The sequence below is a fragment of the Antedon bifida genome, chromosome 5 (assembly GCF_963402885.1).
Source record: "Antedon bifida chromosome 5, ecAntBifi1.1, whole genome shotgun sequence".
Taxonomy (NCBI): domain Eukaryota; kingdom Metazoa; phylum Echinodermata; class Crinoidea; order Comatulida; family Antedonidae; genus Antedon; species Antedon bifida.
The window spans coordinates 30,437,214-30,453,750 of NC_136230.1; the positions used below are offsets into that span (position 1 = coordinate 30,437,214).

The 16,537-nt window shown below is 34.7% G+C and overlaps 1 protein-coding gene across 4 annotated transcripts; it reads right to left on the reverse strand.

The window, feature by feature from the left end:
* Positions 1-3,427: 3,427 nt before the first annotated feature.
* On the reverse strand, positions 3,428-15,780 carry LOC144843596 (UDP-N-acetylglucosamine--peptide N-acetylglucosaminyltransferase 110 kDa subunit-like). 4 transcript variants are annotated; one of them, XM_078700452.1, is made up of 18 exons: positions 15,570-15,780; positions 14,766-14,916; positions 14,297-14,540; positions 13,808-13,876; positions 11,296-11,412; positions 10,827-10,996; positions 10,184-10,531; positions 9,599-9,752; positions 9,278-9,379; positions 8,782-8,961; positions 8,003-8,161; positions 7,628-7,717; positions 7,061-7,186; positions 6,494-6,742; positions 5,866-6,033; positions 5,254-5,406; positions 4,786-5,038; positions 3,428-4,457 (listed from the first exon to the last, which is right to left on the reverse strand). In XM_078700452.1, the coding sequence occupies exons 1-18, from the start codon at positions 15,583-15,585 to the stop codon at positions 4,120-4,122; spliced, it is 3,087 nt and encodes a 1,028-aa protein (XP_078556578.1). In that variant the 5' UTR covers positions 15,586-15,780; the 3' UTR covers positions 3,428-4,119. The 4 variants fall into 4 exon arrangements, with proteins under 4 accessions (XP_078556578.1, XP_078556577.1, XP_078556579.1 ...); XM_078700451.1 differs by having other exon boundaries at positions 14,285-14,540; XM_078700453.1 differs by lacking the exons at positions 13,808-13,876; positions 14,297-14,540; positions 14,766-14,916; positions 15,570-15,780 and adding an exon at positions 12,336-13,354.
* Positions 15,781-16,537: the final 757 nt, after the last annotated feature.

A 16,537-nucleotide genomic window follows, 5' to 3' on the forward strand; every position in this document is an offset into this window, starting at 1 on the left:
TGTTGTTTTGCTTTTGATTTATTGTTTGTTATTATGTTAACTTTTAAATGTCAATTGCATTGTGAATTATTTTTTAAAATAAAAATCATTTATGAAGTAAAACAACAAGCAATGCAGTTCCAAGTTATTATTTAGATTGAGAAAGAGCGTGTCAAATATTCTTCCATTTTTATATTGTGTCATTTGAAATATGATGATGATAAATTATCTATCTATGCAACTGTGGGTGGTCACTCAAAGCTTCCGTACTTCGCATCACAATGCCGCTTTTGAAAGAGCGTGTCAAATATTCTTCCATTTTTATATTGTGTCATTTGAAATATGATGATGATAAATTATCTATCTATGCAACTGTGGGTGGTCACTCAAAGCTTCCGTACTTCGCATCACAATGCCGCTTTTGAAAGAGCGTGTCAAATATTCTTCCATCACTGATATTTATGTGTCGTTTGAAAGTTGATGTGATTTAGTGATTATCTATGCAACATGTGGATGGTCACTAAAAGCTTCCGTACTTCGGAGCACAATGCCGCTTTTGACAACCAATACTAAATGTATTGATGTAAAACTGTATGCTAAAATAACAAGTTAAAACATTCATAAGTTTGATAAGATAATGTATACGCAATGCATCTGCAAGATTTTTTACGACCTTGACGTAATTCCAATTAGTTCCAAATTACCATGGCGATTGCGACACATCAATTTAATGTATTCCCACTAACATGCTCATCATTCATGAAGCTGTTATACAGTATATATTTTGTAAAAGCCTTTTCATATACGCCGCCATATTATTAAACTAGGTTGTCATCTAAGATCGACGACGACGTACAAATGTTTTTTATATTGTTTTAAATATTTTTAATCCATTCTCTATTGTGGCGGGTTTCCCGCTGTCGAATGTTACTGAAAATAAATGAATAAACAAGTAGCCCTAAAGCTAAATTTATTCTTGATTCGTTTCACGGAACGAATCATTTTGAATAAATGGCCTGCTTAAAATATGATGTTCCATAATATTTAACAACGCGGCACCGTCTTCCGTTCCGTGAAAAAAAAACAGTAAGAAAGTGTGGATGTATAGGCCTACTAGCTAGCTTAATTTGACTGATAATCCGAACTGTCACTTGTGATTGGTCAATTACATTTGCGTTACGCGTGCGCGCCTAGCGTAGTAACAACCATTGAGTCGAGTACTCAGTGTGTAATGTGCTATCTAATTATTATATCGTAGCCTACAACATCTCCTCCATCCAACGCGATCCTCCCACCCAATACAAAGATAGTTAGTGCGGCCTAACATATTTAAAAGAGGTCAGATCCGTTAAGGGCGACATGTTATTAAATTAAATCATTGACGTTCTCTTATTCCAAAGATTTTAATCAATTAATCAAGCACGCTTCGAAAGAATTAACCAATCAATATTAATTTAAATGCACATAAAATGCCAAGAAAACCACGTTATGATGTACAAAACATCATTAATTAGAGAGGAAGTACAAACCATAAATTAATTTATGTATCATCATGGAAACTAATTCGTTGAATCCATGTTAGTAATTAATTGGTATATACTATATTGTTCTAAATGTTAATTACAATGAACATTTTCATTGATGGGAACAATCAGGCAGCCCAATACGATACGATACGAGGTAAGTTTATTGCAATCTCAAATAAAACATTTAAAATTGAAGTTTAACAAAAAGTGTACGTATAAAAATGTAGGTACAAAATATATCTCTTCAAAAAACATAATATAAAAATACACATTATTTACAAATACGGGACATAAAAAAAAAGAAAACGACAAAATAAAGACTTAACATGAAGATAAACTACCAAGAATTCAATCTTTTCGAACGTTCGGTTTTAACTCTAGGGACAATATTTAAATCAAAATGTCGTTATGAGAAAACCTCCACTCATACAATACCTTATTTTAAATTAGCAATTAGTATTATTTCACGATCGATCTTCTTGGAGATCGGTAAATGTCAAGGTGTTTACGACAGTGTTTTTATAGTGACCAATTCTCACAATGAGAATGTTTCTTTTTATAGGTTTATCTAGCGTTATTACTAATGCACGACGTTAATCATTTATTTTTTCCTCCATGTCGTAATGCCTTTGGGTGGAGTCAGCCATTATCTCTTATGACTCATTCTATTGCAAATAAAATATTTATTGTATTTTCCTCCCACAATAAAATTAAAACATTTGTGTCTTTTGAAACGTAATTACTGCAGGTCTAACATTAGATCAATACGAAGTTGTGACGAAGAGACCTGTCTGTGCATAGATTAAGTCAGAAAAAGCTCCATAATCATGCACAACAGCGTGTTATAACTCTACTTAAATTCTAGCTATTTTGCTAACTTGAAATAAACTTTGGTGTTTTTCTATTGTAGCTTATATAGGCCTGGTCAGGCCTATATAGTAGTTTATATTAAGTCTATGCCTAATTTTAAAAAACAGAGAAAATGTGAACTTACTGAGCAAGTAGAAGTTTCACTTCCGATGACGTCGTTAATTAGCACCACTCATTTCATTTTTTTAACTTGCCATCCATGTTTTAATTCATTTTCGATTTCGTGACGTAGTAATGACGGCCGACATCGCCGTTCAGATCGCGTGTGTAATTTCGTAAGACGCGTGACCACAAGCACCCAAAATCAGACCCACATAGGCCTGCTTAAAATCAAAATGTGTAGGCCTAGTCACATTGGCTAGTACCTATAATAAGTCAAAAACACTATTTATATGGGCCATGAAATGTTTCCACTTTGTTTACTTAGTCAACTACAGTGTAGCCCTAAGTTATACAAGTTTAAACGATTGGCAGGAACAAACTTAGGCCTAAGTCCATCCTGGGCGGCTTTCAGTACGAACGTTGACAATTTAAAAATAGGCCTAGCGAAAAACCTGGTCTATTACCCAAATAAGTGCATATTTTAGGCTATTTTACTATCGTAATTGATAAATGAATACTGTATATTAGGTGTATAACCTAGACCTTCCATCAAAACATTAATTTACTCACGTTTTGCCGGTATTCTGACGCTGATTTCTGTAAACTTTACATACAAATCCAAAAACCGCCGCGCTTTTTCGTCTAAGCAATCCAGTGATCTGATTGGCCGAAAGTCGTAGTCAGACGATCGCCAAGTCATCACTCTCCTTATTTGGGTATAGGCGTATGGGCATGCGTAGATTAGCAACGTCTTCTATCAAACCATATCGAGAAATATTTAAAATAAAAACTGAGTTGTTAAATTTATTTTTGTTTAAATTGACTGTATTAAAAGAAAACAACTACAAACAATCTAACCATACGGAGAAACATTTTAACAGAACTATTTTTTTCTAGATTAAAATGATTTTTTGTTACTGTATTAAAAGAAGAAATCAAAAACGATAATTTTAAATGAAGGCGTTTATTCAGCATACATGTGTTAAACCTATATACAATAAGCAATAGCTGTTACTACTCCTGAAATGCAACGTATTCACCCTATGCTAATCACAATTCCATAAATAAAAACATGATACCCTCATCCTATATCAACAACACTTAAAGGTGTTACTCTTCTGCTGTATAGCAAATTCCAACTCTCAATCAATCACACAAAACCAAAATTTAAAAAAACATCAAATTACATATAACAATAACTACCTATACATTTTAAAGAATTTACAATATACATCATTACACAGACAGTACATAAGCTTTTAAAAATAACATTTTTAATATCATGAAACATCGATAAAGATTATACTGTATGTTTTAATATTTCATGTGCAATTTAAATAAAGATCTAATGTATCAACAAACATTAATTACAACATCTTATTCGGAAGCTTTAATGTTTACTTGAAAATTCAAATTAAAATCCAGTGAGCTTGTGCTAAATATGTGAAGATTATTATAAGTTGCATTTATAGCAATATTAACATAATTAAAAATTAAAATACAACGATGCTTCTATTGAATGATCATCCCATATAATATCTGCATTAATCCTGGGCATTGTATTTGTATACATTTAAACTGTTTTATTTTTTACTGTTAAAAAATATGCTGACAGCATGCAGAATTTCAGCGTCCACTGTTTTTAAATAATCTCCTCTTGCTGTTGTTGTTGCTGCTGCTGTTGTTGTTTAAAAACATGTTGTTGTGCGAGTCTAATATGATCAACCGGTAGGCCCTTAGCGTGTCGTTCCCACATGGCATAGCATAACAACTCCAAGTCTGTTGCGTAAAGTTTTGTATCAAATAGCGGGCTTTTCATACGTCGTAACCATACTTTGTTCCTCACTTTCAGTAGGTAGTCCGAGTCCGTTCCTAGTCTTACAGCGATGTCTTCGTACTCTTGTCGGTTGCGGGCCACAAGTTCCGGGCAGCCTAATGCGTACAGCTGCGAGGCTGCAACTCTTGATGCTAAAGTTTCGCCTGTTGATAAAAATGTATTATTTGTATATTTAATTGTAAATTGAAAAAGTATGGTTTTCCTTTGTATTTTATGTTATTTATATACCATTTATAAAAAGGATAAAAGCAAACTCAGAGGTAGATTTGTCTCGTCGGGAGAAAATTTAACTAAAAACTTACGCCCTACGCTTTCTCAAGGCGACTCGCCTCGTCGGTATTCAACCCAGACAGCACCGAGTCGAGACGTCTGAGTTGGCCTTAAGCTTAATATTAAGGGTCCTCTATTATTAATTTATCATTCATTAACTTGTACAAGGCAAGTGGTAAGATGAAATGGAATGGTATTTACCAGGGAGGGTGACCATAGGCGTGCCAGCCCACAGTACGTCCATCCCAGTAGTGTGGCCATTGCACAGCGGTGTATCTAGGCATACGTCAGCTAATTGACCCCTCCTGACATGCTCTTCTTTCGGGGCTACATTGGAGAAGATCAAGCGTCCAGCAGGGATACCCATCTGTTGGGCTGTGGCAGTAAGATGTGCTTCACCTACAGCTGGGAATCTTAGCAACCATAAAACACTGTTTGGCACTTTTTGAATAATCTACAGAAAAAAAAGATGAGATATTTAGATAAATCTATTTCAGTGCAGCTTTCTTTCAGGATGGAAAATAATTTAAAGATTAATTATTTAAGATACAAACAGAAAATTTTACCAAAGGGAAAAGTACAAATTATTTCATCAATAAAAAGTGAATTATCAACGTTAACCCATCAACAAAGGAAAACAAAGGAATCAACATTGTCAAAATTACTCACCGAAACCCACATGGACAATGTTGAGGGGTCAATTTTGTAGAGTTGATTGAAGTTACAATAGACAATGGCGTCATCTGGTAGGCCATACATGTTCCTAGTTGTCACCAGTGGATTGGGTGGCACTTCCTCACCTGTAGCAGCTTTTGGCAATGTCTGTAAAAGATAGGGTGATGCAATCACAACAAAATTCACAAAAACATACTAAATGAACAAATTAATTCAAATAGCAAGCCAAGCTTGCAGAATACATAAAATAGTGGCAATGTTTATTTTTTTCACTTACGGCAAAATCCTGAAGTATTTATTGAGTGAAATAATTTTTAAAAGAAATCTCATTTTAATCGTGATTGGCGAGTATGGCCAGAGTATTTTACACATAGCACAACACAATGTATGCACAACGCAGTGAGTTGATCAATAACATCACGATTGGTCAAATTACTTGCATTGTGTCCAAGTGGGAACAAAACTTTAGGGGCAATAATTGCATGAAGCTCTGTCAACACAATCATGTCATATCACTACCATATTTGGACATATGGCTACCATAGTTGGGCACATCACACTTTTTTTGTCAAACTGGTTCGATAGTGTAGACAGAGCTTTACTTACTTGGCTAGCAGCTAGACCATTGATGATGACACCCTGTGGTGTTGATATTTGTAGCTGGCCTTGTGACACCATTGCATTCACTGCGTTTGAGATGGATGATGCTACTGTTTTGAACGGCAATTTATCTGATGCTCCATTCATTTCAGGCTTCATGTTATTATCCTGAGCCTGCAAACATTCATATAAATATTATGTGTCAATACAACATGGGCTAATAGTAGTACGTTTAACATCTTCTTTCCAGTGTTGACGTCTAGTGTGTGTAACCCTATAGTTTTGCTAGTTATATGTCTACACTATCAAACTATTTTGACAAAAAAAGTGTGATGTGCCCAAATATGGTAGTGATATGATATCATCATGTCCATATATGGGCACATCACATTTTTTATGTCACATAAATTTTGATAGTGTAGACAGGGCTTAAGTGAAAAGTGATCACATGATGGTTGACACAATGTAGTATAAATGGGAACTATCTGAAATTGGGGGCTACATGTGACAGTTTGTAAACAATTCAGGGAAGTTCACAAATTCATTGTTTCACACTAGAAAATCTTTATGATGATTAATGTAATTCACTGAAAAAATTCAAATTCAAAAAAATACAGAAGAAAAAAATATTTACCAGTTGTTTCAAATTGAGGGCATTGATGATGTTTTTATCATTTCTCTGTTTGCCATCTTTATCAAGCAAACCTTTCTCAATCAAATGTGGAAACATGTGCAAATGGTCTCCAATGAAGAACGTGTTAGGCATGTAAGCCAGCTTCTCAGAGTACTGGTGAGCTAGTTCAACAGGAGACGTGTTACGGTCAGTGATGATGTAGTCCATGAAAGGTGCTCCACTTGTGCCAGGGTAGCCTAGCCACATGGCCTGCAGATTAAAAGAAAAGAATTACTTATTGTTTAAATGTTTGAGAATAAATACTACTAAAGTTTAGTTTGTGGTACATTATGTGTTTGCAAAACGTTCTAAAGAAGACACAAAAGCCGAACTGTTAAGACATACTCAATCATACCCATACTGTAGACATGGTGTACCGCAAACCTAACTTTACTAACAATGTAATGTCCATTATCATCATCCTCATGGTAATGAGACAAACATTTATTATTAATCATCAACTCTCATAATTTCGATGTGCATTACATTCAAATGACATGAATAAAAGAAAATGTTGCCAGTGATTACCTGAACGGGTGCTGGTCTGAGTGCAAATATTTCATTTCTAGCTCCTTTTGTGTAGCCATTCATGTTTAACAGCACGTGTATACCATCTGCATTTATCCGGTCTGCTGCTTTTCCATTGCAAGGCTCCTACAAGATAAAAGAAACATTTATTTATTTCACCATATTTCAAAAGGGTTACCTGGCCAGCATGAGCCGGTTTAATGGGGCCCTCACACCAGACAAATAATTTTTTTTTTTTTAAAGATAAAGCTTTTTTTTCTTTGACGGTTTTTTGTATATTGTTCATGTTCATGTACTATATTATAAAGTTTGAAAGTTATAAATAAAAAAATAATTAAAAAGTTGACATAAAGATATAGTTATATACAATTAAAACTTTAAAAATCAATAAAATTAGTATCTATAGAATAAGAAAGAGTTTGCATGGTCATCTGTTACACAGGTTGTTTCTATTACAAGCATCCACACACATGAATTGTACTGGGAAAATGTTAAATTAATATCTTCTACCATCAAAAATTAATAATATCACAAGAATGATCCTAATTATTATGTAAAATGACTTACTGTCGATAAATCTACAAAATGTTCGGCTTCTCTGGAAATTTTCATTCTGAAGTTAGTGCCATCATCAGCGCTCAGGGCATAGCAAAATATCTACAAGGGAAATATTTACAATGTATCAACATTTTCATGCACAATGTATTGTGGATTAATTTACAACTTAATTTTTTAATTAGTACAATGAGTTAGCACTCTGTATTACGTTACAGACAATGGTGATTGGGCAACAGCGATTTTGTTACCAACAGGCAAAAATCTTCCAGCAGATTTTATGATTAAATTAACACAATTCAATTCATTCATTTACACAATGATTGAATAGGCACCTTGCTGTAAGAAAAGGCAACAAAGCATGGATATACAATGTAGTATACTTGCCTCAACTTTATCTCTGTTGTGCATTCCTGGTATACTCTGCATGAGATGTGATGTGGGATGATTACCAAAATCTGAGCTAACATAACCGATTCTTAATCTGCCTTTACTATCGGATAAATCTTTGGGATATATGTATTGCTTCTTACGCAGAACAGTGATCTGTAGAGGATTAGATTATTATAAGATTTATTAGCTTAAATAGATTAGGCTACCAATGTACAATACATATTGTTATAAGATCATTTATTAGCTGAATGAACTTATGACCCAACCACCACACTAGTAAAAGCTATTCAATGCAAGTGACCTCATTAAACCTAATATTTCACATTCATATTAGATTTTTATAGTTTCCATACACGATACAAAATGAAACACATTGTTATTTTATTGTATAATTAGAAAGAATCTAAATTTCAATTGTTATTGCAATAAGGATTTCTTTCTATTGGTTTAAAAAACATTGTTTTATCAATTTGTATACTGGGCCTTTTGGGAGAAAAGTGTTCCACTGGAGCTGGGTTAGGCTTAAGAAGTGAAATGAATGGGGCAGTATAATGAATAAATAAAACAAAAATATTCCAGCTATTTTATTCATACTGTTCATCTTCAGTGATATCAAGTCAACGGAAATAAAAGTAATGCACCCAAATTATCTTTCAATATCAAACGATGTCAACAAGTACAATCAATTTGCAACTGGTCCCACGGGATTGGCCAGCTACCGTACATCCTGATAAACGCTTCCTGTTGCATAAATGAAACCTTCCGGTACTTACCTTGTCCAAACAAAGATTGCCGTGACGATTGGCTATGGCTTTCCTGAAGGAATGGGACAGTGGATATAGCATACTGTGGTGAGGGTGAACAGACGGAAGACGATTCTTCTCTAATTGTTCTGCTACGATAGATACAAGTTGCTTCATACGCGCCTCATAATCTGCCCAATCACATACAATCTATTGTACAAGAAAAACATGTGTTTTTATTATTTCCTAAAATGTACATTGCAACATTAAAATAATGAGGTTTACATGTTTAGCTAAAAACTGTTAAAAATACAACTAAATCACTTAATAGAACATACCAAGATCCTCACAATAATAATACTTTATTTAAACACGGAAAAGCAAGGTAAACTTTAAGTATTCTTCCTAAAGAATTAGTTTTCGTTGAAACTGGGAAAACTTTCAAGAGAAAACAAGGTCATTCTCATATGTACAATGATACAGGCATCAATTCATATATGTGCTAACATATATATTTATATATTACCTGTAAACAATGTGCCAAGTTGCAGTAGGCATCAGGGAAGTCTGGTTTCAGCTTCAAAGCTGTTCTGTAGGATGCAATAGCTTCTGGTATACTGCCAGAATCCTGCAAAAAAACACATGCATAAAAACTCTGATAATTCTCATAAATAGATTTTACTGAGCATAATCAAAAGGAAACAAATGTATTCCAGTACTCTTGTACAGTTTGTAGCAATTAGACTTTGAATCACTTAAATAGGAGCTAGTTATATGTGTCTGTATCTAGGTCAAAGAGATGTGTCGCATAAATCCATGAAAGAAGAGCTGTTTGGCTATCACATACCTTATGAATGGAGGCCAAGTTGCTGTGTGCATCAGCAAATGCAGGGTTTATCTGGATAGCTCTTGTGTAGCACTGTAATGCTCCTTGTATATCTTGCATCTCCTTCAGCGTGTTACCCATGTTTGAGTATGCATCGGCAAATGTTGGTGAAATTCTACAATAGAAACATAGCTGAACTTAATACACAGAACAATGACAGTTCTTTATTAATCATATTTAAATCCAAAAGGTAAATTACTGAAAAAAGGACAATGCTGTGGCTGCATCTCAATGGAGTTACCAATACAATAGTAATGTCAATCAGCTTTCATTTTATAGGTCTTTGTGTTTACTTGACACACTTGGCCTTAAGCTCTGTCTACACCATCAAACTTTATGTGACACAAAAATGTGATATGCCCATATATGGACACAAGGATGTCATATCACTACCATATTTGAACATATCACTACCATATTTGGGCACTTAGGCCACCCCTAAATTTTGCAAATTACAGTGCAAAAGATAGAACATTAGTTTTGCTCGGACACATATTATGTTTACATTAACTGTTTGAACATTTACTCTGTCGTCATCATACGTACCGTATTGCTTCTTTGTAATGCATGAGTGCTTCCTGTAATTTCCCTTGCTGCTGTAACACGCTAGCAAGATTAGAATGAGCCGCTGCAAACTCAGGGAAAACTTCCAACGCCTTGCAGTACAGACGTATGGCATCCTCGGTTTTACCTTGCTCTCGTTTTATGTTGGCAAGGTTGTTGAGGGAGTCTGCGTGTGTCGGACATAATCGCAAAGCCGTGTTGTAACATTCTTCCGCATCTTGAACTTGACCTTTCTCCTTGAGTGCATTTGCTAGGTTGCAGTATGCATCTGGGAAGTGTGGTTGTAGTTCTATTGCTCGTCTGTATGTGTCTATTGCAAGATCTATTAACCTGCAAAAGCATACAAATTATTATTATTGTGATACAGCTTTCACTCCATGTCCATCAATGTAAATCTCTTAAGCAATTCAAGTCACTTCTAAAATCTCGACTTTTTCAATAATTTAGGGTGGCGATGCGAGTTGGTAAATAGCGCTTTATAAAAGTTTCTTATTATTATACAGTATTGTATTGTAGAAAGAGTCGCGAGTTACAACCCTAGCACTAGATCAGGATTGAACCTTTGACCTTGTGTGGTGTTTACTATCAAAAATATAATTTCACCAAAGTGCATACTTATTCTTACCCCTGTTCATAGTAAACGCAGGCAAGATTTCCATGTACAACTGCATGGCTTGGACTGAGTTGGAGTGCTCGAAGGTAAGCAGCTACTGCCCTGTCAAAAATCCTGGCTTCTTTTAGTACGTTTCCAAGATTGATGTAAGCATCTAGGAAGTTTGGATCCAACGTCACAGCCTGGGTTAAAGAAAACACATCGCGTTAAAAACATGTGGTTATCAATGCTTGGAATTATTAGATGAGAACATGTGGTCATGCAATGATGAAAGCACCTACTGCCCACAACTGTATAAAGCTCTATCTACACTATCAATTAGTTTGACAAAAAAGTGTGATGTGCCCAAATATGATTGTGATATTCCCAAATATCATCATCATGTCCATATATAGGCACATCACATTTTTTTTGTCACATAAAGTTTGATAGTGTAGACAGAGCTTTAGAAAAAATATAAAACAATAATGAAATGATTTACCTTTTCAAAGTGATGAATTGCTAACCATATCTCTCCTTGACTGTTAAAAACACAGCCAAGATTGCTCCATGCAACTGCAAAATTTGGCTGCGATTCAATTGCCTTCAAATAGCAAGCCTATACAGTCAACAGGCACAATATAAACAGATTAGTACATTGAAGATGGAAACTTTAAACATGTCAATATTAAGTACAAATCCTATCCCAAATTCCACAGGGAATGATTTTGAAAAGGGAGGTTGCATTATCTGCCATTAAGATCAATTAAAATTATTTAATTTCAGTTAAGATATTTGGATGATGGCATTTGATTACCGTAGCAATCAAATGTGGATAGTGCAACCTGAACGCAGAGCAATTGGCGGGCAAAGAAATAAGCTCGTAGGATCGCCGCTGCAAACCACGCAGCCTGTTTTGGTATCGCAAACGGACAACATAAATACAATGACACGTCTGTTGATAATCTACTGTATACTTATATTTGGTTAAATTTAAATTGAGTTTAATTCTCAATATGGATTCCATATGGTTTACTAAAGCATTTAATTCTCAACGTGGATTACAATTTGACGTGTTGACGTGCATTAATGTATCCCGATACCAACCAGTAATCATGCAGCCAGGCGGCGGTAAACGCAGTGGGACGCAAGACTTTGCAACTCCAGAATGCTAAGCAATGCGCAGCGCAGCAGCAGCTCTGTAGCAACAACCACTTCTCTTGGACCGACGACAGCAGCCGCAGCTTGGCAAAGTCGCAAACATCGCAGCTCTTTTCATCATCATTCCCATCTAAATAGACATGTAGATTCTAGCGAACCTACGCTTGCAAAGTCTGTTATTTTGATCTACACCACCCATCACACATGTACGCATTTTTAGCCAGTAAAACCTGCAAAATTGGACTATTATTAAAATCATAGGCTTAAATTTTAAAAACTTTTCTTAAGCACATGGTGATGTGATGATTTGTGTCAAATATACAGAATAGCGCACGTGTGTATAAAGCATGGATAGGCTTGGCTCAAACTTCGTCAACCCACCGACGGTGACCACAGCTCAGCTGATGGCATGGTCCAATCCAATAACCTGCACATCTAACATCTCTGGTTTATTCCTCAGCAGTGAAGAGGAGAATCTTTGAAAAATATCAGGTCAGAAACAAGAGAAAATAAAATCAAAAGATCGTTAGTAAAATCTGTCAAAACACTGAGAAAGAAGGTCATTGAGTAATCTCATGATTAAATTGGTTTGGCCATTTTTGCTGTTGTTAAACGTGATAGTTCTATTACATTCTATGGCTTTACTCACAGCAGCGCGCCGGGTCATGGGGACAGAATGCCATTCTGAAATCAAACATTACCTTGCAAAACTATAATCATAACATTCTGTTAATAAAAATCATTATCAAATAAAAGACTACTTGTTTAAATATTTTTTTTTAGGTTTGATTTTCGTTTAGCAAAGTAGAGTTTGACGTTAGAATCGCAGTCTGTGTAGAATTGCTGAAAGAAACAGCAACTTCTGGAAAAAAGCTGCAATGAAAGAAAAATGCTTAAAAAATCTCTAGAATCTCCTTTCTACACACAGCTGCTATCTTTGACTATGGCTTAGCATTCACTGTCGAAAATTGTCGAACAAAATGGCCGCCATACTCAAAGATAACGTGCAAGCTTGCAGTAAATAATGCGCTGTAATTGGCTGCTATTGCTAGGAAAAAAAAAAAAAAACATCTTCCAAGCATGCAGAAAACTAAATGCGCGTTGACAGAAACCAGCGTGCTTGGCGCTCACTCTTTCACACGCAAGGCTGTGGGGTGCGCAGCAGCCGCTCATGTTTGCGCTAGGAGCAGAGCCATAGAATGAACAGATTTACCAAGTCTTAGCAATCTTTTGATTCCCATTACAAAATTGTCTTTAACAAAACAAGTGTTTTGTAAAATGGTATAAAGGTCCACAATTAGTTAATGAATGAAGATAATAACAGCAAACATATAACAGCAAATGCACTTGTTTTTAATTAGTACTTCTTTCCATCTACCCACCTTAAGCTCTGTCTACACTATCAAAATAATTTGACATAAAAAGTGTGATGTGCCCAAATATGGTAGTGATCATCATTTCCATATTTGGGCACATCACATTTTTTTGTAGCATAAAGTTTGATAGTGTAGACAGAGCTTTATACGAAACATTTCAATCATGAATAATAAGAAATGTTAATGTTTTCATTTATCATACACAAAATGGCTGACTGGTTTCATGTTCTATTGAACATTGTGTCTCTAGTTTGATTGAAAATATAGTGTCTCCAGTTTATTATTAATTAGATTTGGAACAATTTTGGATTGAATTTGTAAATTATTTAACTCCTTTAAATAAATAATCATTCTATAAAATTATAATATTTATTATTTATGTCGATATTAATTAGTTTAATTTATTATCTTTTTTGTTAATTATTTTAATGTTTATGGTAGATAGTTAATTAAAATGAATGTAGATTATATCCATACCTTAGCCTCATCCAGGCGCCCAAGAGCCTTCAACAAGTTTCCCAGGTCACTGCGTACACAGTACAGATCCTGTGGAATAACCAAATTGATAAAGGCAATCTCGGCATGTGCTCATGTAGACAATTAAATGCCGACTCCCAAGGACCAGGGCGGGTCGAACTACACCCTAGTTCAGTAGTAGAATAATATGGTAATATGAATTTATCCAGTTTAATAATAACAATAAATAATAATAATCATTTTTTCTTTCATGCTTAAATTTATATTTTAAATTTGTATTAAACGTATCACAATAGTAATAGCAATAAATGTACAAGAATTGGTGGGGTGGATAGACACAGGAAAAAACAATAAAAGCAGGGGTTGCCGATTCAAAGTTAGCATGCGTAGTTAGTATGGCAATGGTTAATGTTTGCATGCTAGACATTAGTGGTAAAATAAAGTGGGGAATCCATACTGAACCCCGAAGAGACCAACCTTCATACTCACTGGGTTATACTGCAGGGCTGTCATGTACGCTTGTACTGCACCTTCCATATCTGCAGCCTGCACCAGGGCTGCTGCTAAGTTGATGTACCCGTCGATGAAATCAGGCTTAAGTCTAACAGCATGTCTGTAGTTCTCTAGAGCTTCCTGAAGCTGACCTCTCTCCTTGAACACATTGCCGAGATTTGAGTAGGCCTCGGCCAACATAGGGTTCTGTTTTATTGCTAGGGTACTAAAATGAGCAGATCTGAAAAGCAAAAATGTTGAATTTAAACCATATCTATATTGTTATCTTTACTCCCAAAAGTAGAAATTCAATTTTTGGTTTCAAGAATGCATTTCAAAAGTCCGGTTTAGAATTAATTGCAGTTTTGTATCCACTTGAAAAGTGTTTATTCATTTGTATCAATACAATAGATGAGATTATTACTCGATCAACGGTGTACAAAACAACATTCCTAACTATGCTTACCTATCAAGTCTTCGACATTGGAAGTGAATGGAACTAAGCAACAGCAGTACACCGGTATTCTCTGGTTCCTGCCTCCAGAGCTGCATACAGTGTCGTTCCGCATTCTCATAATCTCCGGCTTGGTACTCTCTATGAGCCAAATCTGCTAGGCCTAAATAATGTACAATTAATTATACTAATTTTAAAATAACTATTAAAAAACGATATTGTAAGTCAATATTATCTTGCAGTAAAGAAAGTTACCAAATGGTTTACACCAAATATAATATATGAAGTACCGATCCCCCGTTTCATGCAAAATAATGCAGACATCGTGATGTTATTCAACAACATATGTCATTTACTGTACTGATGACTGTGTATACTAATGTTTTCAGTATGTATTATGTAATCCTGTGTGAAATTAAATAGTTTTTAAATATTTCATACTCTGGCTTAGGGCCAACAGAAAAGTCATAGGCATATTCTATTGTAATTGTATGTGTACAGTATGATGTACTTGAAAATGGTTATTTCATACATATTACGGTTAAAAAGAATATATATAAAAACAATCACTGTAGTTGATATGAATATACACACAATATCATAATGAAAAGTAATAATTATAGACAAGTCCAACAAGACAAGGCTGCACTAGCCTGCAGAGAGATACAAAAATGCAGATTCATTTAGTTTGTGTAGTAGGGTCAAAATCTACCCACATTTATATAATTTTAAGTTATAGAATTCTACTCTAGTAATATTACTAACTTATCTAAAGAACTAAAGATATATTAAAGCAATTAGACAACATTTTCTTACCCGTTGCATCTGACATTTTGGCCACAGAAATTTCACAATTTTCCGACTGCACACCACAACAACGTTCTCCTTCTTTATGATGCCTTTCTTCTTATGCAAATTAGTACCACTCACACTGACGTGTTTTTACGTATCTAAAATAGTTCCAAAAAGAAGTAATTTTATTCGTAATATATAAAGACTTTAGTATTATTTGATTATTCATTATCAATAAATTAATCTCATATTACACTAATATGTAACTTTAATTATTAATATATGTCTTAATAGAAAAAATGTAACAATAATTTGGAGAAAATGTTATTCCGCGAGCATAAAATGTTTACATAAATTATACGTCAGTTCCGTTTTTATGACGCGCGCCGCCCCACACCAATCGCCAGATCGATGACGTTGTACTCCTAGATAATAGAGGGCGGTACAACTATTTATTCAAAGATCAGAGACAGCTGCACATGAAATAATACTATTGCGTTAATAAAATTGTGTTGCTTAATGATATGATATAAGCCAGTGAAAAGTTAAATTCGTATTTTCAATTCAACTTTTATTTCAGACAAATACATAATACAAACAAAAGAAATGCATTGGATTCTGTAAAAGAGGAGATAGGACAAGAATTAGTTCCTAGGCTCTCCACATTCTGTATTCACATACTGTTTTATTATGCATTTAAGGTTTAATTTACATCTTATAATAAAAAGTTTAAAATGAACAATAGGTCTATTGTTTTCTATTTCCAAGTAATTCTGACTTTGATTTGAACGAGCGGCGTGTCCCCGAGACGACGGAAATGATGCGACAAGTTTCTCATTTATTAGGACTACCATAATGACGTATGTGACACATTGTGCGCTTAGTAGGATGAGAATGTATGATTTATGCTTGAGGAATGATAGGAAAAAATAATGCAACCGGGTTGGTCACCACCGAATTTTGGTTCCAAATTTCAAAATATTTTCACGTCA

Coding starts and splice junctions, on each gene's coding strand:
- LOC144843596 (XM_078700451.1), bottom strand. Junction 9,380..9,598: donor ACTTGGCCTCCATTCATAAG/GTATGTGATAGC, acceptor GTTTTTTTGCAG/GATTCTGGCAGTATACCAGA. Junction 8,962..9,277: donor ACTTGGCACATTGTTTACAG/GTAATATATAAA, acceptor CTTGTACAATAG/ATTGTATGTGATTGGGCAGA.